This window comes from Rattus norvegicus, chromosome 3 (genome assembly GCF_036323735.1).
Source record: "Rattus norvegicus strain BN/NHsdMcwi chromosome 3, GRCr8, whole genome shotgun sequence".
In the NCBI taxonomy this organism is placed as follows: Eukaryota; Metazoa; Chordata; class Mammalia; order Rodentia; family Muridae; genus Rattus; species Rattus norvegicus.
The window spans coordinates 41877540-41904820 of record NC_086021.1 but is presented as its reverse complement, the minus strand read 5'-3'; the positions used below and the strand labels follow the sequence as shown (position 1 = coordinate 41904820).

The 27281-nt window shown below is 44.1% G+C and overlaps 2 protein-coding genes across 10 annotated transcripts in view; one reads left to right on the top strand and one right to left on the bottom strand.

The window, feature by feature from the left end:
- Positions 1-381: 381 nt before the first annotated feature.
- On the bottom strand, positions 382-924 carry Rps16l1 (ribosomal protein S16 like 1). The gene has a single exon (XM_039106057.2). It carries the CDS (start codon positions 862-864, stop codon positions 391-393), a length of 474 nt encoding a protein of 157 aa, XP_038961985.1. The 5' UTR covers positions 865-924; the 3' UTR covers positions 382-390.
- A 24842-nt stretch (positions 925-25766) lies between these two features.
- The window catches only part of Strbp (spermatid perinuclear RNA binding protein), a 140959-nt gene continuing 139444 nt past the window's right edge, over positions 25767-27281 (top strand). For 3 of the 9 annotated variants that reach the window (XM_063284712.1, XM_063284720.1, XM_063284725.1), the window contains exon 1: positions 26425-27017. The gene's annotated coding sequence lies outside the window, so the exon portion shown is untranslated. Of the gene's footprint in view, positions 26204-26424; positions 27050-27281 lie in introns of those variants that run through there. The other 6 variants (XM_063284714.1, XM_063284722.1, XM_063284726.1 and 3 more) reach the window with 3 other exon arrangements.

The window sequence follows — 27281 nt, the reverse complement described above, 5'->3', positions numbered from 1 at the left end:
CACACCCGAAGAGGGCATCAGATCTCATTACAGATGGTTGTGAACCACCATGTGGTTGCTGGGAATTGAACTCAGGACCTCTGAAAGAGCAGTCAGTGCTCTTAACCACTGAGCCATCTCTCCAGCCCCCACTCATATGATTTTTTTTTTTTTTTGGTTCTTTTTTTCGGAGCTGGGGACCGAACCCAGGGCCTTGCGCTTCCTGGGCAAGCGCTCTACCACTGAGCTAAATCCCCAACCCCCCACTCATATGATTTTTAAATATTTATTTATTTGTGTGTGTGTCTGTGTTAGTGTGTGCATATAAATGCTAGAAGAGTGTCAGATGCCCTCCTCAACAACAACTTCTTCTTCTTCTTCTTTGTCGTCGTCGTCGTCCTAGGATGTTTATTACAAAGGTAAACCCTGATCCTTGAGACTGGCTTTTCGGTAAGATTTCTGGTACCGGGCACGGGCACCGGGACCGCCAAACTTTTTGGATTCGCAGCGACAGGGGTCAGCTACAAGCAGGGTCTGATCGTACTGGATGAGGATATCTTTGATCTCCTTCTTAGAGGCTTCATCTACATATTTTTGGTAATAAGCCACCAGAGCTTTTGAGATGGACTGCCGGGTAGCATAAATTTGGGCCACATGACCACCACCCTTCACACGGACCTGGATATCCACACCAGCAAGTCTCTCCTTGCCCAGAAGCAAAACAGGCTCCAGTAACTTGTACTGCAGCGTGCGCGACTCGATCATCTCCAGGGGACGTCCATTCACCTTGATAAGCCCATTTCCTCGTTTGCAGTGGGCCACAGCTGTGGCTGTTTTCTTGCATCCGAAGACTTGCACGGACTGCAGCGGACCCTTGGACCACATAGCTACAAGTATGAACACGAACTCCTCACCGCTCAGCGCCGCCACCGGAAAAGGGCCTCCTCAACTTCTTTGAGCCAGGGTCTATCTCTGATCTCAGGCTCTTGTTTTCCCAGCTAGCCTGGCAAGTCGCAGTGATCCTTCTTGTCTTAGTCTGGGTTGCGTTGCTGTGCAGAGACACCATGATCAATGCAACTCTTTTTTTTTTTTTAATAATTATTTATTTATTTTATGTGTGTGAGTTCACTGTTGCTGTCTTCAGACACACCAGAAGAGAGCATCAGATTCCATTACAGATGGTTGTGAGTCGCCATGTGATTGCTGGGAATTAAACTCAGACCCTCTAGAAGAGCAGTCTGTGCTTTCAACCTCTGAGCCATCTCTCCAACCCAATGCAACTCTTATAAAGGACAACATTTAATAGGGGTTGGCTTACAGTTTCAGAGGTTCAGTCCATTATCGTCATGATGGGAAGCATGGCCGTGTACAGGTGGTTCTGGAGGAGCCCTGAGTTCTACATCTTGATCCATAGGCAATAGAAGGAGTCTGTCTTCAGCACTAGGCAGAGCTTGAGTAAAGCCCAAACCCAACCCCACAGTGATGAACTTCCTCCAACAAGGCCACACCTACTCCAACAAGGCCTCTCCTTCTTTTTTTTTTTTTTTTTTTTTTTTGGTTCTTTTTTTCAGAGCTGGGGACCGAACCCAGGGCCTTGCGCTTCCTAGGCAAGCACTCTACCACTGAGCTAAATCCCCAACCCCAAGGCCTCTCCTTCTAATAGTGCTGCTTCCCATGGGCCAAGCATATTCAAACCACCACACTCCTGTCATCATCTCCCTGAGAGCAGGGGTTATATGTGTGTGCAAGTTACCAGACTTATCGCACGGATGCTGGTATCCAAACTGGATACCATGATCACACAGCAAACTTCTTGATAAACAGTCTCTCCAGCTCCAACCTACTTCATTTTGTTGCCAGCGTGCATGTATATGTGTGTTCATGTGTGAAAGCATGGCACACGGGTCCACAGTTCATACACGGAAGTCAGAGAATAACCTTTGGTGTTGGTCCTGGCTTCCACCTAACCCAGGTCCTCACACCTGTGAGGCTATTCACATCCTGTGTTGTTTTGATAAATGGAAAATCACATAGGATTTTATTTTCATCTTAAACAGCACCACCTAATTCTTTGTAAGGTCTGTCTGAATCTATTCTTTCCCCTGAATGGGGAACTCAAATCCACCTCTTTTTCCTTGCATGCTTGAGCAAGATCTGTTGGATCTCATGTAGCAGAATGGTAGGTGAAAGTGGACTCACTAAAGAGCAAAGGCCAATATGTTCTCAACTCTGGAGCATGTGGAGGGCTGGGGATTCCAGACTGGGATCTCTGGCTGTTCTTCAGTAGCCCAGCCAGGGTCAGAACCAGCTGGTCATCCTCTGACTCTTAACTCTCAAGCTTCCGAAAGAAACCTGCAGTCAAGTCTGGCTCTGTCTCTAGCACACTTCTCGTTGCCCTCTACCGTGAAGCAAACCACCGAGGAATCTTTCTCTTGTTAATTAACTGGGGCTTTATTAAACACCTTAGCAGCTACCCAACTGCTCTGACCCAGCCACTCCTGGGAGACATTCCGATGAGAAATTTTGTGTTCCTAATTTGTACATCTTCAATGACAGCTTTTGTGTCAGAGCACACGCTGATTAATTGAACATGTCAGTATCAGTTCAACCTAGCTCTGCAACCTCAAATGTTTATCAGATTCTTGCTCCTGGTTAGGTACCAGTCTAGGAATCGATGTCTAGAGCAATAGTAAAAAATGATGATAAAGACGCTTATCACTCTGTTACTAATGAGAGCGAAAATCAGAAGGGAACTAATTGTCCCAATTAGGCCAATGATTAGATATGTCCTTACAGGGACTGGAGGGATGACTCAGTGGTTCAGAGCGCTTGCTGCTTTTGCAAAGGATCCAGGTTTGGTTCCCAGCACTCACATGGTGGCTCACAACCATCTGCACCTCCAGTTCCAGGGGATCCAACATCTACTTCTGAATTTCATCTGCACTGGGCATTTATGTGGTTCACACATACACATGCAGGCAAAACACTCACATAAAATAAAAATAATTTAAGTCTGTACTTACATACATTTGTGCTTATATTAAAATTATGTTTATATAAGAATGCCCAATAACAAGAAGATTACTGCTATTGGTTCATTTATTTTTGCTTACAGGTTCTGAGAGGGCTGCAAATGCTCTATATCCAGAGGCTAAGCTGGGTGTGGTGCCACATGCCTGAGAGCCCAGCACTTAGGAGGTGGAGGATGAGGACATCCTTAGCTATGTATTAAGGTTAAGACGAGCCTGGGCTACATGCAACTGAAAAAGGAAAAAGAGAAAACCAAAAAGAAAACAAATGAACAAATTAGTAAGCACATCCACAGTCTGCTGTTTTTATAATTCAAAGGCCGTCTATGAGGTGCACCAACAAGGATCTCAGTTTGCTTTTCTATACCGTAGGTGCAATCTCTGAGTCCAACTTTCTCTGTAATCTCTGTCTCTACCTTTGCTAGCTAAAAAGAAACATACCACAGTCCGACGTGGCGATCAAGCTGGATTTATGTTCTTCATGGTGTGATCTGAATTTCCTGCAGTGAGCAGATAGCAATAGACTACGTAAAAGAAATAATTTTAAAATGTCTGTTGAAAAGGTGAAGAAATCCGTGAAAGTAGAAATAATCCAAATGACTAATAAGCATGCAAACGCACACACTTGCTAATTATTAAAATGCAAATTAAAGCAGCGTGCGATGCTCTATTTTAGCCTTTAAACTTTAGAAGAAGAAAATCTGCAATGTGGCTTGAGACGCACTGTAGACTGCACATTTGAGGTCGATTGTGTCTGGTCTTTTTGAAGAGCTCTTTGGCTAGATGTCAAACCCTTTAAAATATGCGACTTATCAATAAAGTCGAGGTAAAGATCCATGTTCCTGCTCTTCAAATATCTTAAGGAAATTAAGGAATTGTATACAGAAGGGGAGAGCCTCTCACAGCACTTTTTTTTTCTGTTAAATACAGAAGTAAAAAATTGTTTAAGGTGGACCTACTAACCAATGCCTGTAGGTACAGCACTAATGAGGCAGAGGCAGGATGACCAAGTGCAAGTTGGAGGCCAGCCTGGTCTACGTAGTGAGTTATCTAGTCAGGGCTGCATGGTGAGTTAGCCAGTCAGGGATCCATAGTGAGTAATCCTGTCGGGGCTACATGGTAAGTTAACTAGTTGATGCTGCATGGTGAGTTAACCAGCCAGAGCTGCATGATAAGTTATATATATAGTCAGGGCTACAAGGTGAGTTACTCAGTCAGGGCTACCTGCCTTGAGAGAAAAAAAAAAACAGAAAACAAACAAACAAACAAACAAATCCCAGAGGACTAGAGAGATGGCTCAGCAGCTAAGAGCACTTGCTGTTCTTGCAGCCGATTCCTAGCACCCATATGGTGGTTCACAATTGTCTGTAACTCCAGTTTCAGGATCTGGAGGCCAATTCTGGTCTATGTAGGAGGCACACAAATGATGCATAGACAGGCATGTGGGCAAAAAACCCTAAAAACATAAACTAAACTAAACTAAAAAATTGTTTTAAGGGGTTGGGGATTTAGCTCAGTGGTAGAGCGCTTGCCTAGCAAGCACAAGGCCCTGGGTTTGGTCCCCAGCTCCGGAAAAAAAAAAAGAAAAAAGAAAAAAAATTGTTTTTAAAGGAAAGGAAACAACAGCAAGGAATTGTTTAAAGAATACCATAGTGAGGGGTTGGGGATTTAGCTCAGTGGTAGAGCGCTTGCCTAGCAAGCGCAAGGCCCTGGGTTCGGTCCCCAGCTCCGAAAAAAAGAAAAGGAAAAAAAAAAAAAAAAGAATACCGTAGTGAGCTGTGGCGGCATGCACCTTTAATCCCAGAAGAGTCCGGTGTATCTCTGAGTTTACAGTCAGCCTGATCTACAAACTGTGTCTCAGGGTAGCCAGGGCTGCACAGTGAAACCTTGTCTTGGTGGAGGGGTGGGAGGTGAGATGGGAAACTTCAGTCAGTTAGCTAGAGGCTCTGAGTGTGGAGAAAGAGCCTGAGGTATAAATGGGCTCGAGGAAGCTGCTGGGGGACAGAGTTCTGCTCTCTTGGTTCTGCTGCTCTATGAAGAATGTTTCCCTAGCCTGCATCCCAGAGTCCAGCAGGAAAGGAGGCTAGGAGACAAGAGGCCTGGCTTGAGCCTAGAGGCTGGGCCCAGAGCAGGCTGACCATAAACTTAACCCTGGGAATGACCTTTTCTTTCTAACTTCCCCAAATTGCATTTTTGCCATTTTGACCTCCTCATTTGGGAGGCAGGGGAGTGGTTAAGGGAATTCGTTTTTTGCAGATAACCTGGGTTCGATTCCCAGCACACGTGTAATGGTTCACAACCATCTATCATCCCAGTCCCGGGGTGGGATCCAACAGGCATACACTTGGCACACACCAGTTCATGCAAGCAGGACATTTATAACATGAAGTAAAATGAGTAATTCTAAAAATTAAAACGGAAGAGCTTCTCATTTGAAAGCTGCTTTTTTTTTACTCCAGAGCCTGAGCTGGAGGGTATCTTCCCTAACTCAGCCCTCCCTCTCCGCGCTCCACCTCCAGTCTGGCCCATTTTGTTCCATGTGGGGTTTGTCAAGTGTTAACTGTACTTCAGCAGAGCCAAAGGACAAAGTGCTTTCCCAGTGAGACAGGTCTTAAATTTGACCTCCGTCCATCTGAACCTTTTTAACGTTCTCTAGCATAAACTATGAGTCTGAGTCAACATTTCACAAGGAGAGGGTGGCAGCCTGTGGATGAGGGAAAGAACCCCTAAGTCAGAGACAGGAAAAAAGAGAGCAGCAGAGTCTGTAAAGAGAAGAGAGACCGTCAGAAGGGAATCTGGTGGTAGCACCAGAATGAATCCAGGTGAAGGTCAAGCTGAATTCTGAGGGTCCCATCATTTTGGAGAGGGTAAGGACTCTGGGTTTCACCAGACTAAGTAGTAATAATGATAAAATAATATCTGCTGTATTGCTGGAAGTTAAACTAGGAGGTTTAGAACAAGGCCTATCCTGTTAGAGGTGTTCTGTTCACTATTTAAACTGAAGCTTCTCTGGTGCTGACTAGCAATGGCAGAGAGGGGCTGGTATAAACCTTTGCTGAATGTGGATTCAGGTGGGTGATTAGTGGGTTCAGGGTTGTCTTTCCTTCCTAAGAGACAGCATCTTATCTCCTGCAAACCCCACAAAGATGCCATCTATTCCTTAATCTTTCCTGCAGTGCTCAGAACCCCTGCCAATTTTGCTGCATTCTTTTGCAAGGCTGTCTTTCTGAAACCTCCTGTCGCCTGAAGACAGAGAGGCACATATGCTTCTGCTTCTGCTTCTGCTTCCATTTAGAGCTAAGGATTTTAAAGGGGTGTGCCTGTACATGTGGGGCAAGCGTTTGTGTACACATTCATGGGTGTCTGCGGTTGTGCACACACATGTGCACACATACGCGCTGGCAAAACCCGTATCGTTGTATGCTTACATTTGTTCCTGTGCATACGATCGTCTGCATGACTGCCCATGCACAAAACTGAGTTTGTGTTTCATGTGTCCATGAACACATGTTAACAAGCATATATACCCATGGCTGTGTGTGTGTTTGTGGTATAGCAAGGTATACTTGTGCATCTAGGGTGGCGGCCAAATGCATACGTATGCGTTTGTGCATTAGTGTGCTTATGGAGTGAGTTTGCCCCCTTGTGCCCCAGGAGGCACCAAGGCAAGTACAAACTACAAGGAACAAAGGAATAATCTACATAATTTAGCCTTTGATCTCTGTCACCCCTGAGTCCTCTTTACTCTCACCCCAGCTGCCAAGCTGCTTCCCAGCCCACTAGACTCCACCTTTGAGCTTTGTCTTGTAGGAGGAGCCTCGGCCTCTTTCTGCCAGCTTACAAGGCTAACAGCACCAGGGAGATCTGAGCATTTGCCGTGATTGCTTGGTGTACGAGGCAGCCACAGCAGACATCTTACATGCACTTTCAAGTCTTCATGAATCGTGCAAAGTATGGCAGGTTGAAGTTTGGAGAAATTAAGAATCGGGGGATAAAGGCATTTACCTCAGTGATGCATTGACGACTGAACTGTGAATGCTGAACCTGTGCTCTCACACCCTTATCCCACCGTACTCCTGGAGCACGCACGGACGCATGCACTGAGAAGTTAGCCAGAACTGTGGCGATCAGCAGTGAGTGAGGGAAGAGAGATCATGGCAAATGCAAGCAATTTGATATGGGAGGAAAGGGGGGTGTAAGGTGGGAGTCAGTGGGGTCTCCAGAACACACTTGGGGTTCACAAGACTGAAAAGTTCCAGGTGTCCACGTGGTCCTAAGAGCAGAGAAGGAAAGTCGTTTTTAAAAAAAAAAATGTACTTATTTTATGTATATGAGTACTGTTGCTGTCTTCAGACACATCAGAAGAGGGCGTTGGATTCCTTTACAGATGAGCCTCCATGTGGTTGCTGGGAATTGAACTCAGGACCTCTGGAAGAGCAGCCAGTGCTCTTAACTGCTGAGCCATCTCTCCAGCCTAGAAGGAAAGTCTTGTTTATGCTAACACTATGCAGAACCGCAGCTAGATCGCATCAACATTAAGCCTAAATTTCCTAATCTGTAAAATGTATCACAATGTTTTCTTTGTTAGTTTTTGTGTCTTGATTTTCTGGACAGGGTCTCTACATAGCTTTGGCTATCCTGGAACTCATTGTATAGATTAGGTTGGCCTCAAACTCACAGAGATCCATCCACCTGCCTCTGCCTCTCAGTGTTGGGATCAAAGGCCTGTACCATCACCGCCTGGCTGAACAAGTTCATTTAAACTGATATTTGTTGATCTATAACACACTTAATTAATGCTAGCTTGTGATGATTCTGTAAGATGTTTCCCAATACCATCCCTATTTTATAGTGAACTGAGGCTCAGAGATGGTCACATTGCTTAGAAACAGCTAAAGCCTGGCAGTGGTGGTGCATCCCAGCACTGGAGAGGCAGAGGCAGAGGCAGAGGCAGAGGCAGAGGCAGAGGCAGAGGCAGAGGCAGAGGCAGAGGCAGAGGCAGAGGCAGAGGCAGAGGCAGAGGCAGAGGCAGAGGCAGAGGCAGAGGCAGAGGCAGAGGCAGGTGGTTCTCTGTGAGTTCAAGGCCAGCCCAGCCTACATAGTGAGACATAGTGAGACAGCCAGGGCTACACAGAGAAACCCTCTCTTGAAAAACCAATGATGATGATGATGATGATGATGATGATGATGATGATGATGATGATGATGATGATGATGATAAATGAAAAGTAAATTAATTAAAATAAAATAAAAACACCAAAAAAACAAAAACCAGGGAGCTGGAGAGATGGCTCAGTGGTTAAGAGTGCTGACTGCTTTTTCAGAGGTCCTGAGTTCAATTCCCAGCAACCACATGGTGGCTCACAACCATCTTTGATGCCAGAGGGATCCGGTGCCCTCTTGTGGTGTGTCTGAAGACAGTTACAGTGTACTCATATGCATAAAATAAGTAAATAGATTTTTAAATAAACAAAAGCAAAAAACAAAACAAAACAAAAAACTCAGAAATAGAGCCAAATACAAACCTGGACACTAATGCCAAAGCTTTCACAGAACCTTGTAGGGATTGTTTTGTTTTCATTTTTTAATTATCATTATTATTGTTTTGAGACAGGGTTTGACTGTTCTGAAACTCACTCTGTAGACCAGGCTGGTCTCAAACTCCTAGAGCTCCTCCTGCTTCTGCCTCCCAATCTCAATCTGGGATTGAAGGCATGCATCACCACCACATGACCTAATTATTTATTTTTGCACGTATGAGCTTTATAAATGTTTAACATTTTTTTCTTCTTCTTTTTTTTTTTTTTTGGAGCTGGGGACCGAATTAACATTTTTTAAATTATGTGTGTTGAGGAGTGTGCAGGTGAGTGCAAGTACCCACAAGGCTGAAGTATCGGATCCCTGTAACTGGAGTTAGGAGTGAGCTGTCTGAGGTGGGTACTGAGAATCAAACAAGGGGCTTCCGGAAGATCAGCAAGGTCTCTTAACTGCTGAACAATCTCTCCAGTTTAGCCTTCCAGCCTTAAAGCTCAGAAAATGGTAGTTATTAATAATAGGTTAATAAGGATGAACATGTTTGTTGACAGTTGTGGGTGATATTAATTTATCAGATACCAAAATTGCTGGCAAATCACATACTTTTAGTAATTATTTACTTATGTGTTTGTTTATTTGGGTTCTTTGAGACAGGGTTTTGTGTAGCCTAGGCTGGACTTGAACTCAAGTAGCTGAGGATAACCTTGAACTTGTGATCCTCCTATTTCCCCATCTCAAGTGCTCAGGTGTGTGTCGCCATGCTTGGTTGGTGTAGTGCTAGGGGCTGAATCTTTTGGCTTGCTAGGCAAGTCCTCTGGCAACTGAGATACAGGCAGAGTGATTGCTTTTAGAACAAGGAATGTTGTCTCCAGAGAAGACAGTGATATATATTATCGGTCTGGAAACCAGACCAGTCTCAAAACCTAGCCATATATTTTAGCCGTGTGGCTTTAAGAGACCTACTTCATAGGGTCTCATTTCCTTATCTATTATAGAGGGTAAGCACTGCCTTAGTTCTTCAAAAGACAACCACGGAATTACTGTATGACTGAGCAACTCCACTCACAGGCATACATCCAGGAGAACTGAAAGCCACATAAACACTGGCTGGCCACATGAGAACTTGCATTGAAATCTCTGCAGAATTGTTCACAATGGCCCCACAGCAGGAGCAGTCTAAGCCTCTCCCAGTTGATGAATGATTGAACAAAATGTAGACTATTCATATAATAGAATATTATCTAGTCATAAAAGGAACCAAGTATTACAAAAGGCACTGGGAGGCACTGCTGCATATATTCTGGGATGTCAGTATGAAGAATAGGGATTGGAGAGAGACCTCAGGGGTTAAGAGCATTTGTTGCACTTGCAGAGGACCCAGGTTTGGTTCCCAGACTCTATATGGTGACTTACCACCCTCATGACTTTGGTTCTAGGGGACCCAGTCTTTTCTTCTGACCTTCATGGGCATCAGGAATGCACAAGGTGTGTGTGTGTGTGTGTGTGTGTGTGTGTGTGTGTGTGTCTCCTTGAAGGCAAAATACTTATACCCACATAAAATGAGATAAATATATTTACCTATATGGTGGAAGGAAAGAACCGGCTCCCAACAGTTTTCCTCTGACTTCCATACATGTGCCCCCTATACACACAAAATAAATAAAAGTATAATTTTAAAGTTCTAATGAGAAAAGACCAGTTATGATGACTACAGAACCCCCCAGGAGGTGCTGATGGAAACATAAAATGACCAGACCACTGTGAACAACTGTGGTGACAGATCCAAGAAATTACCTGGAGCTACCATGCGACCCAGGGACTCTAGAAGAACTAGAATCAGGGGCTGAACTATTGTTCATGGCAGTGGTATTTGTAAGAGCCGAAAGGTAGAAAAGCTCCAAGTGTCTATTAACAGATTAATGGAGAAACAAAACGTGACTGTGGAATATGGAAGGACCATATTGATACCCGGCACCACACAAAGGAGCGCAGAGAACATTCTGCTAAGGGAGAATAAAGGCAGGTGTAAATTAAATACATGACTCCACTTGATGAAGAACAGGCAACTTCATAGAAATGGAAAATGGAGGTTACCAAGGGCAGGGGAAAGAAAGAATAAGGAATTGCTGTAAATTAGCACAGAATTAATATTGGAGACTTTAAAAAATTTTTAGGTATTGCTGTGGTTTGAGTAACTGTCCCCCACATGCCCACAGGCTAGAGTTGGTTGTTGATGGTGCACACCGCCTTTAATTCCAGCACTCAGGGGCCAGAGAGAGGCAGAGAGAAACTCTGTGAGTTCCAAGCCAGCCTGGTCTACATAGTAAGTTCTAGGACAGGCAGAGCTACGTAGTAAGACCCTGTTTGGAAATAAAAACAAACAAACAAAACAACAACAACAAAGGGGCACAGCATAGGTGCATGTGTGGTGTTATTGGAAGATACTGTGGATCTTTAGGGGGAGGGATCTTTTGGGAGGTCCTTAGGTCATTGAGAAGATGCCAGCAAATGAAGATTGTGGGACTCTGGCATTACTCCTTTCTCTTTGTTCCCGGGCTCATGACGTAATTAGTCAAATACTCTGCTATGATGCCTTACTACCATCTCCAGCAGATCATGAACCAGGACCTCTAAAAACTGTAACACGACCAACTTTCCCCCTGCAAGTCCATAGTCTATTATTTTCAGTATTTCATTAGAGCAGTGGAGAGATGACAAGTTATAGATATTAGTGATCATCATATGACATTATGAGTTATTTAATGCTACTGAATTATATATTTATAAATAATTAAACTGATAAATACTTTATATAGTTTACCTCAGTAAAGAAGGGGAGGGGCTGGGAAGACTGTGTCATCATGAAGTACTCCTCAAGCTCCTCAAGCATGAAGACTTGAATTTACCAGCACTTAGTAAAAGGCTGCACTCAGGGACACACGCTTGTAATCCCAGTGTTGGGGAGGCAGAGATAGAAGGATCCCTGGGGCCAGGCAAAATTAGCTGAATCAGTAAGTTCCACGGTTACCGAGAGCACAGATATACTCAAACACACATGTACTCATACCCAGAGAAACATGTACACACACAAACACATAAACACAAAAGCAAATTAGTTAATTAAAAAATATATAAAGAATGTAAGGTTGAGTCGGGCAGTGATGGTGCATGCCTTCAACACCAGCACCCTGGAGGCAGAGGCAGGCAGATCTCTGAGTTTGAGGACAGCAGGGCTACACTGAGAAACTCTATCTGGAAAAACAAACAAACAAACAAACAAAGTAACCTAAGCATGATAGCTTGTGTCTGCAAATTGAACACTTGGGAGGCAGAGCAGAAGGATTGACAACAGTCTGAAAACAGTTAGAGTTACATAGTTTCATATCAGCCTGGGAAAGCTGTGAGGGTGAAATCCTTTCTTCAAAAGACCCCAACCAGACACCACACACACACACACACACACACACACACACACACACACACACACACACACACAAGGGTGGGGATGTAACTTAGTTGGTAGACACTTGTCCAGCATGCTCGCAGCCATAGGCTACATTCCTTACACCACATAAATCTAGCGTGACGGCACAGACTTGCAATCCTAGTACTTGGGACATAAAGACAGGCAGAAGGATCAGAAGTTAAGGTTGTCCTTGCCTATTGAGTTTGAAGTCAGCTTTGGTTGTATGAGATCCTGTCTCTAAATAAAAAAAAAAAAAAAAGTCAAACAAGCCAACAATCCAAAATCAAGTTTCAAATCCTATGGGGTGTGAAGGGCCTGGTTAGTGTCTCTGGACCACTCCTTCACAGGGGAGGATGGGGAAAATCTTAATTGACGGTCTTGCCAAGACTACAGATGTAGAGGAATGAGTGATGATACCCAAAGGAAAATCCAGAAGGAAGTTGAAGAGTGCTTAGCAGTAAAATCAGCCCATGCTGCTGCAAATGCTCGCATTGTGGGTTTCAGGGAGGGTCAGACATGCTGTGTTCATAAACTAAGTGCACAGAGATTGCGGTTCCAGTTCCCGGTTTCCTATGCCAGCAGCTTTAGATGTGTGTGACCTTTGCCTTACAGGTTTGGAAAGTCTGAAAAGGGGCATCAGATGCCATAGTAAGGGATCTGTACTTGATTTGGAGAAACAAGGGTGATAACCTCCTCCCAAGCCTCCTAGCTATGTAGCTAACATCTCTGGGCTCCAGCTTTCCTGTGCATAAAGCCTGGGCACATTCTAGGTTATTGTGGGACTTAAATGAGATATTTGTAAAGTCCTAGGATGCTGGTAAATGCCCAGTAAGTTGTAGCAGTTACATATAAGATGAGATTTAAAAGCTCAGCCTTGCAGACCGAGGGACAATCGACGGGCATCAGGGAGGCCATAGCACTTTTCACACAGAAAAAAGAAGCTGCATCTCATAGATGGTTTTCTGGTGGTGATCACTGGCAGTGATAAGGCTAGCCTGCACTTACACTACCACTGTTTATGGACGTAAGAGATGTTAGATGTACGCATTTGTGATAAGATAAAGCCTGCTCCAAAAACACCAAGGACAGAAGACAGATGAGCCTTAAAATTGAGGATATAAAATATTGATAATTTACTGTTTCAAATAATTAAGAAACATTCCCCTAACAGTCTATTACCAATTTCCCAAAACTTAGAACACAATATCGCTTACTTAATGCTAAGCGGGCACAGAGGATAATTTGATATTTCCTTGAAGCTTTAGAATTTCCTTGATGGCAAGGTCAGCAATTTCGAAATACACTTTTGGATCTCTAGCCTTACGGTTCTCCACCCTGTCTACGCATTAGCATTCACTTGGGAGCTTTTTACAAATGCTGTTGCCTGGGTCCCATTTCAAGCCAATTAAATCTAAGTCTCTGGGGGAGGAGCCCAGGCGCTGGAATTTTTGAAACTCCCTGGGTGATTCAGTTTCAGAGACTGTTTGAGAACCACGTCTCTTAGCAGGGGACTAACCTTCAGGGGGTACCACATGCATTCAGAGGTGAGGTCACAGAAAGCATGGTAAGGCACAGAACAGGAATCTGACATCATCTTAGAAAGCGGGAAGTTCCAAAGGCTTTGAATGAAGTCCTAGCTCCAGTGGGAGCTCGCACGTGATGACTGTCCTGGTGATCTTCGGAGTTGAACTGGAGTTGGTCAAATGGGAGCAGCAGAACCTATGGTGGAGGCCAAATTGTATCAGTTGCATTTGCTGTGTAACAAAAGAGCCCTCAGGTCTAGGAGATTAAAGACATGCTTTATTGTGTCTTGGGATTCTGTGTGTTGGCAGGGAAGTTCTGTTCTGCAGGTTTTCCTGTGCTCCCTCCACTAGCTCTGGCATGTAGTCTATTGTTTAGCACGATAGTCTCAGGGCAGTGTTCCACGGGAGCAGGGGTAACAATCCGCAAGGCCTCTTAAAGCCTACACTCGGAAGTCACAGAATAGCCATTTGTATCTCATTCTGCTGTATTCACTCAGCCCATCAGTGAGGTTATTCATTCAACAAGTGGCTATTGCTAGTTCTACCTAGAAGACGCTCTTCTAGGCACTGCGGGGAAAGCCGTGATCGACGGCTACGCTGTAGGACTCTCGTGGAGCTAATAGGTCTAGGTGTCTGTAGAAGCATGGAGTAAGAGCAAAGCAATATATCCAGAAAGTGCAATTCGTAAGTACTTACGAAGAAACAGGAAGCCGAATAACGCGTCAGGGAGTGTTTCCGGTTTGGCATTTATTCTCAAAGGAGGGCTCTGAATAAATAAAAATGAGAGCAGATGTCTGAATGAAGTGAGGGAGTGAGGCAAGCATGTTTGGAGGCAGCAAGGAAAGTGTTCCAGGCAGAAGCAGAAGTATGAGCCATCATCTGTTTGAGAACTAGCAAGGGTCACCCACAGAGGAGGGAGAAAGTAAAAGATGATGAGGCGGGAGGGGCGGGAGGCAGTGTGTGGACTTTGCAAACCATAATAGTGAGTCTGAGTTTTATTTCAAGTGTACAGACAGAAGTTATTGGCAGGTCACGTGCAGGTCTGACCTTGATCTTGTGTTTCTAAGCGTCATTCTAGATGCTGGGATGATAAAGACCGAAAGCTGGAGGACCAATGATAAGGTTGTTGCTTGGATACAATGCATTTGTGGCAGGGGAAGTGGGGAACAAAGGTCAGGTTCTGGGTGTACTCTGAGGGCAGAGGGAACAAAACTTTCTGAACTGCTGTGTGAGCTGTATGGAGATGGAGAGACTGAGGTGAGGTGAAAAGGTAGCACCTAGATGAAGTGTGCTTCTTTTTACTGAGATTCAAATGGTGGCAGTTAGGGGTAGATAAGTAGTGAGGCTCCAGAGTTTGGCTTTGAACATAGTAAATGGGAAATACCTGTTAATGTCCCAGTGAAGGAAGTAGCAGGCCATGCAGTAGGAGTTAGGCTGGGCGTGTGGATAGAAATGTGAGTGTTGGCCTGGAGAACTGACCTAGAGGTAAAAATTGAATACTGCTCTTGTAGAGGACCCAAGTTCAATTCCCATCACCCACACTGGGCAGTTCACAACATGTTACTCTAGCTCCAGGAGGATCAGATGCTTCTGGCCTCTGTGGGCACTGCACTCACCATGCTGATCCTCACTCATGAGCACATACGTGTGTGTATACATAATTAAAAGTGATAAAGTAAATTATAAAAATGAAAGTTGAGTGGCTGGAGAGATGGTTCAGTGGTTAAGAGCACTTGTTACAGAACCGGATGTAGATCTCTCCTGAGAGACACAGCCAGAATACAGTAAATACATAGGCGAATGCCAGCAGCAAACCACTGAACTGAGAACGAGAATGGGACCCCTGTTGAAGGAATCAGAGAAAGGACTGAAAGAGCTGAAGGGGCTTGAGACCCCATATGTACAACAATGCCAACCAACCAGAGCTTCCAGGGACTAAGCCACTACCCAAAGACTATACATGGACTGACCCTGGGCTCCAACCTCATAGGTAGCAATGAATAGCCTAGTAAGGGCATCAGTGGAAGGGGAAGCCCTCAGTCCTGCCAAGACTGAACTCCCAATGAATGTGATTGTTGGGGGGAGGGCAGTAATGGGAGGGGAGGATGGGGAGGGGAACACTGATGTAAAAGGGGAGGGGGGGCTAGGGGGATGTTGGCCTGGAAACCGGGAAAGGGAATAACAATTGAAATGTAAATAAGAAATGCCCAATTTAATAAAGATGGAGAAAAAAAAAAAGAACACTTGTTACTCTAACAAAGGACCAGGGTTCCCAGCACCTACCTGGCAGTTCACAGTTATCTATAACTCTGATTTTGGAAGATACAACATTCCTTACTGGCCACTGCAGAGATTTCATGTTAAAGGTGTTCAGATATATATGCTGGCAAAGCATCTATAGACATAAACAATTTTTATAAATAATTTTTAAAGATTTATTTATTTATAATATATAACTATACTGTAGCTGTCTTCAGACACACCGGAAGAGGGCATAGGATCCCATTATAGATGGTTGTGAGCCACCATGTGGTTGCTGGGATTTGAACTCAGGACGTCTGGAAGAGCAGTCGGTGCTCTTCACCACTAAGCCATCTCTCCAGCCCAAAATAAAATTTTCAATGAAAAGGAAATTTGAGTCAGCAGTGCTGGTGCACGCCTTTAGTCCCAGCACTGGGAAGCAGAAGCAGGTGAGTTTGAGGTGAAGTTTGTGAGTTTGAAGCCAGCCTAGTCTACAGAGTGAGTTCTAGAACAGCCAAGGCTACACAAAGAAACCTCTTGAAGAATAAAAAAAAAAAAAAACAGAACAAAAAAATTGAGTGTAATCAACAATTTTAATCAAGTCTTAGAGAGATTAGATGACTTTAGAAGAAAAACACATACCCCAAGCCTTTTCTTTGGGTCACTTCAATATGCAGAGCAAGGAATGGGAGAAGATCTGGTCCAAGCTAAGGCCCTGCAAGATGGAAAGTTTGGGGAGGGGGCGGTTTATTGAGTCCTGGAAGTAAGAGTTTCCAAAGAGAACAAGTGAGATAGATGGTTTGAATACTGCTGAGGGGCCAGATAAACTGAGGCAGAAGCAGATCTGACCATTTCAAGATAGCAGCGTGGATGGAAGTCCTTAGTGCTACAGACACGAAGCTGTGAGAACAGGATAATTGCACAGATATGAGTCTGAAAGTATTTTTGCCTACAGAGCATAGAAAGGTTTGGGTTGGGATGAAGCTCAGCTGGTTGGGTGCTTGCCTTGCGTGCATGATGACCCCTGGGTTGAATTGTAGCACTGCAAAAACCTGGGTGCAGTAGCATACTCTTATAATCTCAGCATTTAGGAGACAGGGAGGCCAGTTTAGGATACATGAGACCCTGTCTCGAAATAAATAAATAAATAAAAGGAAGGATTGAAGGAGGGAATTAAAAAGAGTACTTGTACATTTGTGGAAATAGTCCACTAGAAATAGAAAGTTATGGATTACAGCTTACTTGGTAGAGTTCTTGCCTAGGTTTAATCTTTAGTACCACCCCGACACCAAAAATAAATAAATAAAAGAAAAATAAAAAGAAATAAAGGGACAATTACCTATGATACTAGATGAAGAGGGATAACCTCAAGAATTATGGGCCTGGACTCTTACAGGGGAGCAGCCCGCCTTAGGTAGCAGTGGGGGACAGTGCTCCCATTGTCTGTAAATGGAGGCCAAACTCCGGATGAATGCAGTCATTTCAAGATTTAAAGCATCCAGACACATTTCTTATCACATGTTCCCTTAGCACCTGCTCCGTGCCAGGCAGAGAGGTTCACAGATGACTCACCTAGTGTCTCCGACTGTTCGAGAGAGACAGATCTGTAAGCTGACAATTTCAGTACAATGCGCTAATCACAAATGTGAGTACGAGGTGCTTTGAGAAGAGAGAGAGCATGAGTAACTGCCCGAAGGGTCAGAGAAGGTTGCACAGAGGTGACATTGGAATGAGGCCTCAGGCAGCCAGCCCACACCATTTGCTAGATGAGGAAGGTCATCCAAGGTGGACGTATCCAGAGCATGTGAACACCTCAGAGATGAGAAGATTCCTGGCTGCTTTGCTCTTGTCTCCACCTGTCTTTCTTCTTTCGGCTCCCTTCTTTCCTTTTCCCAAGCTGTCATCTCTAATGCTCCCTTAGTTCAAGGGAATTTTTTTTTCCCTTTTGGAAAGTTTAATAAACTTCCGTTCAGCATGTACTGAGTCATGACAAAGGTGTGTTTCACACTTAAACAAATGTCTCAGATGTTATTTTTTTGCACTTGAAGAGTGAGCTATTTTTAAAGAAACTCAAACTCTTTGGAACTCAGCAAGGGCAATTTCTGTGACCCCCTTTGAAGAAGTGAGCAGCGCAAAGGAGTGTAGTGATACGGGTTGCATGACCAGAGAACCTGGCAATGCGTTCCCTTAAATGTTTCAGTAAGTCACAGAGCGGCTTCACCTTTCTAAGTCGCTCATTTGATCTTGCCTGTCTGGTCTTCTGGAAAACTCCAAGGGAGTGCGCAACAATTAGCCAGTATCGGAAGGAGGGAGCTGAGAGCATACTGTCTCGGGGGCTGGGAGTGGAGTGGGAGTGGGGGTGGGTGGGGGTGGGGGTGGGGGTGGGGTGGGGTACCAGGACGAGATGGAGTTGGAGAGAAAGAGAGGGATTTAAGAGACATACCTAGGGGGTTGGGGATTTAGCTCAGTGGTAGAGCGCTTGGCTAGCAAGCACAAGGCCTTGGGTTTGGTCCCCAGCTCTGGGTGGGGGGGGGCGAGGGGGGGAGACATACCTAGTGTTGGGCCTGCAGCTCAGTGGTTTAGCACTTTCCTAGCGTCCTAGTTCTGACATGGGAGGCAGGGGGAATACAGTAAGTCATGGAGGAAAAGCATCTCTCATTTCTTTTGCATGTCTGTGGGTCTTGTTTCCTTCTTGCCTGGTAATTAACTCCTGGGTATCATCGTAGCCCCCAAATCTGAGTTCTATCATTCACCCCTTTGAATCCGGGCTAGCTGGTGACTACTGGGACCAACTGAGCATAAAAGAGATGCAGGGTCAGTCCTCGTTGTTTTGTTTTGCTTTTTGTCCTTTTTAAAATGGTATTCAGTATGTTTTGCTGTGAGAAGCCTCAGACATCAGGGAAGGGTCGGGTGAAAGTCATGCAGTTTCAGTTGGATTCCCTTGAAACATAGCTCTCTTTTTCTAAGGTTTATTTTGCTTTTTATTTCTATGTGTGAGTGTGGGAATGTACACGTGAATGCACAGAGGCTAGAAGAAAGCCCTAGAACTGGAGTTACAGTTGTATCTAGTCAAGCAGGATCTGGGACCTGAACCCAGATGAGCAGGACATGACAGGAACAGTAAGTGCTCTTAACCACAGAGTCATTTTCCAGTCCCTTGAAACTTAGGGATTTTTGTTGTTCTTTTTTTTTTTTTTTTTTTTTTTTTTTTTTTTTTTTGAGACAGAGTTTCTCTGTGTAGTTCTGGCTGTCCTAGACTCACTCTGTAGACGAGCCTGGTCTCATATTCACAAGAGATCTGCCTGCATCTGCTTCCTGAGCACTGGGTCAAAGGCATGAACCACTACTGCCTGACTCAAAATGTAGTTTTTAAGGGGTTGGGGATTTAGCTCAGTGGTAGGCCCTGGATTCGGTCCCCAGCTCCGGAAAAAAAAGAAAAGAAAAAAAAATGTAGTTTTTAATGAAAACTTTAATAGAAAGTATTCAACTTACTTTCTTTTCTTTTAAAAAAAGAAAAAATCTTTAAGGGACTAGCAAAATAGCTCTGTGGGTAAAGGTGTCTGTGGGCAAGCCAGATGACCTGAGATTGGGTCTCAGGACCCACGTGGTTGAGGAAGAGCGCTAACTCCCCTAAATGTTGTCCTTTGACTTTCAGATGTATGTCCAGACACACAATAAACCAATAAACAAACAAACCTGGCAAACCTTTCCAGTTTTTGTTAATTTCACCATTTAGTGGCGCTCCTCCCCTTGTTGACCAAGGAGAAGATGCTGTATTTCTCAAAGAATCTGAGAATGTCTGAATACAGGCAGTAGTGGGATCCGGTACAGGAAAATGCTCTGTAAACTACAGGGCATTGAATGAAAGGCCATTGTTATTGTTAGAATTCTTCTCCCATAAAAACTTAAATGCCCCATCCCTTCATCCTGTCTGACTAGTCCTGTGTTACTGCCCCTCTGCCCCCATCCCCTGAACTTATTTTTGCAGTGTGTGGATGAAACCCAGATCTTTAAGCTTGCTAGGTAAGGACTCTAGCACTGAGCCACTCACCCCCAGCCCCTTAAATGCTCACCATAAATGGAATGATAAATTTTTACATAACAAATTGTAGCCTTAGAAACATTCAGTGCAGTGAACTGTTTTGTTTCTTTGTTGCTGATTTAAAAACAATAGCATCATTATAAATTCGTGGCTCTGTCTATATTCAAAGTCTATATATATTATGTGTTATAGTTTTTCTTCCTCATGACCTCATTGTCTGGTCTTTGTCAGGTGAGAGACCCTTTAAATTGATTCCTTATGCCTTGAGAGTGGCTTTGTTCAGCTTTTGAGCATGTGCTTGATTTTTGACGTGACTCTATGTTCCAAGGTTCAGGCTCAGCTTATGTATTTTCTGCTTATGTTGGTGGAATGATCATTGCTCCAAAGGGGCCTGGTCCAGTTTTGTATAAAATGACATGTAAAGACTTCCTTATTGTGGACATGTTATGAACCTCATATAACTTTTTATTCATGTTTGGGTCTGTGTTTGGCTTAGGGATTATTTAAAATTTATACGATTTAGTGATTTAAATATTTGCATTAATCATTTATTTGATCTCAAAATCAAAGCTGCCGTACAAGGTTCACTGAAAGAAGCCTTATGGGCTGGAGAGATGGCTCAGTGGTTAAAAGCACTGACTGTTCTTCCAGAGGTCCTGAGTTCAAATCCCAGCAACTACATGGTGGCTCACAACCATCTGTAATGAGATCTAATGCCCTCTTCTGGTGTGTCTGAAGACAGCAACAGTGTACTCATAAATAATAAATAAATAAATCTTTAAAAAGATAGCCTTATTTCCAATTTTTTTCCTCCTAACAGAAAGACCTCTCTTAAAACAAACAAACAAACAAACAAACAAACAAACAAAACAAACAAACCCTTAGTAGGCTGATCTTAATTAAAACCCTCACAAAAAACAAAGTGTCTTGGCTGATGGGGGTTTTTACACATCCTGCAAGCCTTAGAGTGGTTCTTTCAGCAAGAGCAAAGACCCTTTAGAAATTTCTGTGTGACTCACCCCAACTTCTTTTGGTAGAAGTCCTTACTGAAAGGAGGACACTGTGGCACAGTGACAAAGGGACTGAGGTAGGATTCAGGGGGATGCTCTGGAAATGGGTCCAGAAATCTACCATTCCTCAGAAGCCATCTTGAAGTTTGACCATTTGCCTTTTAGTCCAGAGGATTACAGCGTGCTGTCTTACTCAGGGTAGCAGCTTGGCTAGCGTCTACCAACAATAACCAACAATAGATAAACAATACCGAAAGGGAGACGCTGAATATAGTGTACCTCTAGTGCCACTTGGGAGGCCAAGAAAGATAGATCTCTGTGAGTCTGAGGCCAGTCTGGTCTGAATAGGGAGTTCCATACCAGCTAGGTCTACACAGTGAGACTGTTTAAAAAAGAAAAAGGAAAAAAAGAAAGAAAGAAAGTGAGAGAGAAAGAAAGAAAATGAAGGGAAGGAGGGACAGCAAAACAGAGAGAGGGATTTGGAGAAACTCATTATTTAACATTATTTAGAATCTAAAGTCTAGATAATCACCTGAGTCCAGCAGAATCACTGAAAATTGATTTTTAGAAATCCTTTACAAGGGGTCTGCAGATTTAGCTCAGGGTCACCTTGAACTCTGTATGTAGCCCAGGCTACCTTTGAATTTGTGGCAATCTTCCTGCCTCAGTCTCCCACGTGCCGGGATTATAAGCAGGAACCACATGCCTGGCTCCAATAGATGCATTCAGATTGCCAGAACCAACTGTGGAAGAACTAGAGGCTTCCTGACCTCGAGTCCCTGGATTATTCTTGTAGATTCTTCTTTCTTGGAATCAGTTTGTCATTAAAAAAAAAAAAAAAAAAAGAATGTAGTTGTGTGGTAATGCATACCTTTAATTCCAACATTTAGGAGGCAGAATTTGGAATTCCAGGATAGCCAGGACTACAAAGAAAAATCCTATCTTGAAAAAAATCAATTAATAAATGGTAATTTTTATAACACATTAGCCCAACAGGTATTTGTTATGTGGATAATGTAGGACGTGTCTTTAATGGAATATAGAAAGAGAAGACAATGAATTCTGTTCACATAGGGCCTACAGTCTATTCCTTATTCAAGCTCAGGGGTTAACATGACCTCTGTTAGGAAACTGACTTGGGCTTGGGTTTAGGGGAAAAATTCAGTAGTTAGGAACAATAGACAGAAGCAGAGCAGACATCCAGAGAGGTCTCAGGTGGCCAGTGGGTGACAGCCAGGAGCTCTGGATTCTTGATTTTAGCTTACAAACACTGTAATGAAGCTGGGTAGTCACTGCGACATTTATTAAAGTGGAAGGAAGCCAAAGACGCTTGGTGTCCTACAGTGGGTGTGCATAACATTGCATGGCTTTTGAATTCTTATGTAGGGAAAAGTTTACTGTGTAATTATCTACCTAACAACTCATTCCAGTTTCTAAACGAACAAAGTCCATTCCAGCATGATTTACTATTCCAGGGAGGAGAACTCGATGCAAAGTGAGTGAAGGTTGTGCCTGGTTTTGTTTGGACTGTAGCAGGGGTTATTTGGCATTTTGGCATGTCTTGTCAGCAATGGCAATTGCACCTAGGCACTGGAGGCCTCATTTGATCTGTATCTGTCCTTGTTGCATTTGGGACAGTGCTTCTCAGGCTGTAGCACCCACATGAATGACCTGGAGATCCTATTTCATTAAAAAAAACAAAAAACAATGAAAGGGACTGTTTAATAATGGAAAGAATCCAGTAGCGAGAGACTGGCCACATCAAAGAGGGACAAGCTATGGAGTGATGTCCCTTAGAGAGTAGAAAAGGGGGCATCCAGGCGCCAGAGAGAGGCCTGGCTGTTGTTCAGTATCTGATTTTGTAAAAGAAGAGAAGGAAGACAGGAGTGGTGAGGAGAGAAGAATAGAGATGTCTAGACCTACCTTGGTTTGCCAGGACAAGGGCTTTGGAAGGTCTAAAACAAGTGAGGTGTGGCTGTTACTGTCATTGCTAAGTTGTTATCGAGCCCTTGGGTCAGTGCTGACCTGCTTGTGGAGAACTTTAACTGTGCCTAGTGCTTTTCTAGTTTAAACTTTCTTCCTCTCCTCCACCTTCCTTTCTTGATCCTTCTGCCTCTACCTCCCAAACTCTGGGATTACAGGCATAGGTTATATACTGCTTGGATTTATGCAGCGGTGGGGATTGAACCCAGGACTTTCTGTATGCTATGTAGGCACTCTACCCACTGAGATATAACATCCCCTAGGCCAGCGTTTTATTTGCTTTTATATATGTTAAATTTAAATATCCACATCTCTTGGATTGCATTGCTGAGGACATTTTTTTCCTTGGCCATCTTTCAGTGTCTTTTGAATCAAGTATGTGTCTGGAAGTTAGACTAGAGTCCATCCACTCCTCCTTTAAAAAAATGTAAAAATACATTTATTTGTGTCTTTCTTGCCTCTGATGAGTCTAAGCTTTAGGACGTTACAACATCCATTATCTTTCCACTGTTTATAATAATGGAAATACTAGGAAGAACATAATACCCACTATAGGGAGTGTAGTTTAATTAAATGATCCTTAAGATACAACACTATGCAGGAAAAGTACCAAAGAAGAATGCACAAACAAAAGGATGCATTCAGTCAGGTGTGGCAATACATGCCCCTCATCTCAGCACTCAAAGGCAAAGGCAGGTGGCTCTCTGTGAGTTCAGGCCAGCTAGAATTACATAGTTACACCTTGTATGAAAAACACCCATGCAGACAGAATACAATAATCTCCCCTTTTTTTGTGAACTGGCTGTCCTGGAAGTCTCTCTGTAGACCAGGTGGCCTCAAACTCAAGAGATCCACCTGCCTCTGCCTCTCAAGTGCTGGGAGTAAAGTGTGTACCACCAACGCCTGGCTGTTTGTATTCTTAAAGTGTTTAAAGCAGAAAAATAATTTTAAAGCAGGAGCTAGAGAGATATGGTCAGTGGTTAAGAGTGGGTGCTGCTCTTGCAGAGGACCTGAATTTGGTTTCCAGCAACCACAATGGGTGGCTTACGACTGCTTGTAACTCCAACTCCAAGGGTTCTGACACTTTTAGTCTCTCTGTGCACCTCTACTCATATGCACATTACCCACACAAATTTCTGTATACATACATATAATTTAAAAATTTAAGGATATGGAAGTAAAGTTCTCTGCCTTTATGTCCAATTCTACTTTCTAGGCAAAATCCGTAGTAATTGATGTTTAATACTTTTGGTTGTTTTATCTATGCAAATATAACATACATATAAGAGGCACATGGGCTGGGGATTTAGCTCAGTGGTAGAGCGCTTACCTAGGAAGCGCAAGGCCCTGGGTTCGGTCCCCAGCTCCGAAAAAAAAGAAAAAAAGAAAAAAAAAAAAAAAGAGGCACATGAGCTGTTCATAACCCTTTTCCTTCTTTCCTTAAAAAAACATAAAACCTTGGAGGCAGAGGCAGGAGAATCTCTGAGGTCAGTCTTGTCTACAGAGAGAGTTCCAGGACAGCCAGGACTGTACAGAGAAACCCTGTCTTAGAAAACAAAACAAAACAAACCCAAGACATAATACCAAACCAAGGAAACAATGTAAGGACAACAAAACTACCACCACCACCATCACCCAGGCCTCATGTAGTACAGCTGGCTTCAGTCTCTGATCTTGCTAAATACCTGTGGATGACATTGAAGTCCTGATCTTCCTATCCCTACCTGTCATTTGCTAGGATCACAGGCTTACTTCATGCGGTCTTGTGGATGAATCCCAGGACTTCATGCATGTGCTAGACAAGCAGGCACTCTACAGCTGAGCCATATCTCACCCCGAGACAGTTTTACATTACACAGGCTGGCTCTGAGGTTCTGATCCTTCCTTGTTGGCTTTCCAAATGTTAGGATTGCAAGTTAGGATTCCAAATGTTAGGGCATCACCACATCTGGTTACAACTTTCATCTTTCTCCGGACATGTAATAAGACATGACAAAATTTTCTCTGCAAATAGCAGATGGAGTGGAGTCAGGGACAGAGGATGTGAAGGTCATTTAGCTTTTTTTTTTTTTTTTTTTGGTTCTTTTTTTTTTTTTTTTTTCGGAGCTGGGGACCGAACCCAGGGCCTTGCGCTTCCTAGGTAAGCGCTCTACCACTGAGCTAAATCCCCAGCCCCGTGAAGGTCATTTAAATGTGAACTTTTACCTTATCCTTTCTTTTGCATTGTTTAGTTGTTCTTCAATGTTTTATTTAATTTTTTTATTTTTATTTTTATGCTGTGCATGTATGAATGTTGACACACATGTGCTTATCACTCCTGTGGAAGTAGGTTAGAGGTTAACTTGTGAGGTCTTTCCTTATACCAGGCGGCTTCTGGGATTTTAACTCAGATTTGTGAGGCTGGGCAGCAACACCTATAACTGCTTCGACAACTAGCCTACCTTCACTTGTCCGTTTTTGTCCTGAGTGTTTGGAGTTATAAGTCTAATAAAAAACAGGAGATACTATTGAATCTTTAATACCATGTACTCTTCCTTCTTAAAAAAAAAGTATTACAATTTATAAGTGTTAGATTTCAAAGGGCCACCTATATTAAATGTTGTCTCACTGACTCCTTGTAACAGTACTGAGATATGCAAAATTATGTTTGATTTGTCAGATGAGGGCACTAAGACCTCGATCTGCCAAGGTCACACAGCCAGTGTGCAGCAAACCTGGATCTTGCACTGCAGCATCTTGTCTCCCTTGGCAGACTTCCTTTTTTATACTGTAAAACCTAGCTATAATGATCTCATCCCCTGTGTATGTGGTCTTTCCTAACTTACTCCAGCAGAGGGATGAACCTATCCTCAAGATGCTTACAATCTAGGGAAGAGACTGGGCTAAATTATAGCTCAGCGACATAACAATGCATTGTTGAACTGGGTGATGCACAAGCAGGGAGAGTCTAGACCTGTGTCTGAGGGCAGCCAAGGAACTCCAGACAGAGTATGTTTTGGACTGAAGGAACAACCAAGTTTCCAGAAGGTTAGAATAAGGTGCCATTCAGACATAGTGATCTGAGGTTTACTGTCGACTTCAGGAAGCTTAGAAGGTGTTACAGACCTAGGAAAGGATGGTTTCTGATGTTACCTAAGGGTCAAGTTGGCCTGAAGGAGGGGCAAAGGGAAGTGTGTATGCCGTGAAGTTGAAGGCCATACTGTCAAAGCTTTTTAACTCTAAGTATTAACATATTATTCTGTGAATGAAATACATAGGTCATATTTTTTTGGAGGTGCTGTGGATGCAGCCCTGAACCCTGTCCATGTCAGGTAAGTATCACTGAACATCATTCCCAGTCCAGAGCTGTTATCTGAGTCTGGTACAGGAGCAAGATGAGAAGTGGACATTCCAGGGTGAGTGTGGGAGGTCAGTCCCCCACTGTGTGCTCAAATTAAATGATCAGTTTCTGCACTAGGAATTTGCTTTAGGCTAAGGGCCTTGACTTATTTATTTATTTTTTTTAGTGTATTCTAGCACCCTGCACAGTGTGGGGCATGCAACACATATGCCGTAGGGGGTGAGCTGGCTGGGAGAATGCTAGGCACTAAGAACATGCCAACCAAGAGCTGTAAAATAAAACTTGAACCTTTATTTCTTCTCTAGTACCACTGCCAGAACAAAGTGGGCAGGTATTTAGCCAGCCTACCCCAGTCTTAAGAAGGGAAATAAGGAGGGAAAGGATTTCTCGGGCCATTAAGGGCGTAGTAGAGAGAGGAGATTTTGATTTCTGTTCAGTGTTTGCTATGTGCCAGGAAAATTCATATCTATTGTTTTATGCCATCTGCTCAACGGCTCTTAAATAGGAATTACTGTTTTAGTTTCTGTGAAGTGGAAACTGAAGCTCGAGCGGTTCGGTAACTTGGCCAAGGTCACACAACACGCAAGTGGAAGGGAAGCGAATCAAGGAGGGATCCGAGTCTCTGACTCAGACAAGGTACTGCCTGCCCCTCCTCCACCCGGGAGGCATTGCGGCGCTTACTCCGTTAGCGTAAAGGCTGGGGCTGGGGAAGCATCCTGCACCGGGGCGCAGAACCTGGGGAGGCCCGCTATCTTTGCGGCCCCGAGCGGCTCTTAGAACCCGCAGTTACGAAGTTTCTGCACTCTTAGTTCTTCTCAGCAGTTGGCCTCCGCCCAGCAACGCTACGCCGCAGGCACAGTAGGGCTCAGGTGCGGTTGCGGCCGGAGCCAGACGCCGCGAGGTGGGTGGGACGCAGTTTACGTAAGCGGCCTCGCAGGTGCAGGCAGCGGCCGTAGGCCTGAGCGCCCTGCGCGCTCCCAGGTGCGCAGTTGACGCAGGCAGCAGCGCGGCGCAGCGGTGGCGGGCGCTGGCCGGAGCTCTCAGGTGCGGCAGAGCGCGCGTGCAGGGGGCGCGCGGAGGGCGATGGGGCGGGCTTTCCGTTCCTCAGCAGCCGCGGGGCCCGCCCCCTGGAT

What these genes read in the sequence shown, in the direction of transcription:
- Rps16l1 (XM_039106057.2), bottom strand. Translation starts at nt 864, where the DNA reads ATGTGGTCCAAGGGTCCGCTGCAGTCCGTGCAAGTCTTCGGATGCAAG.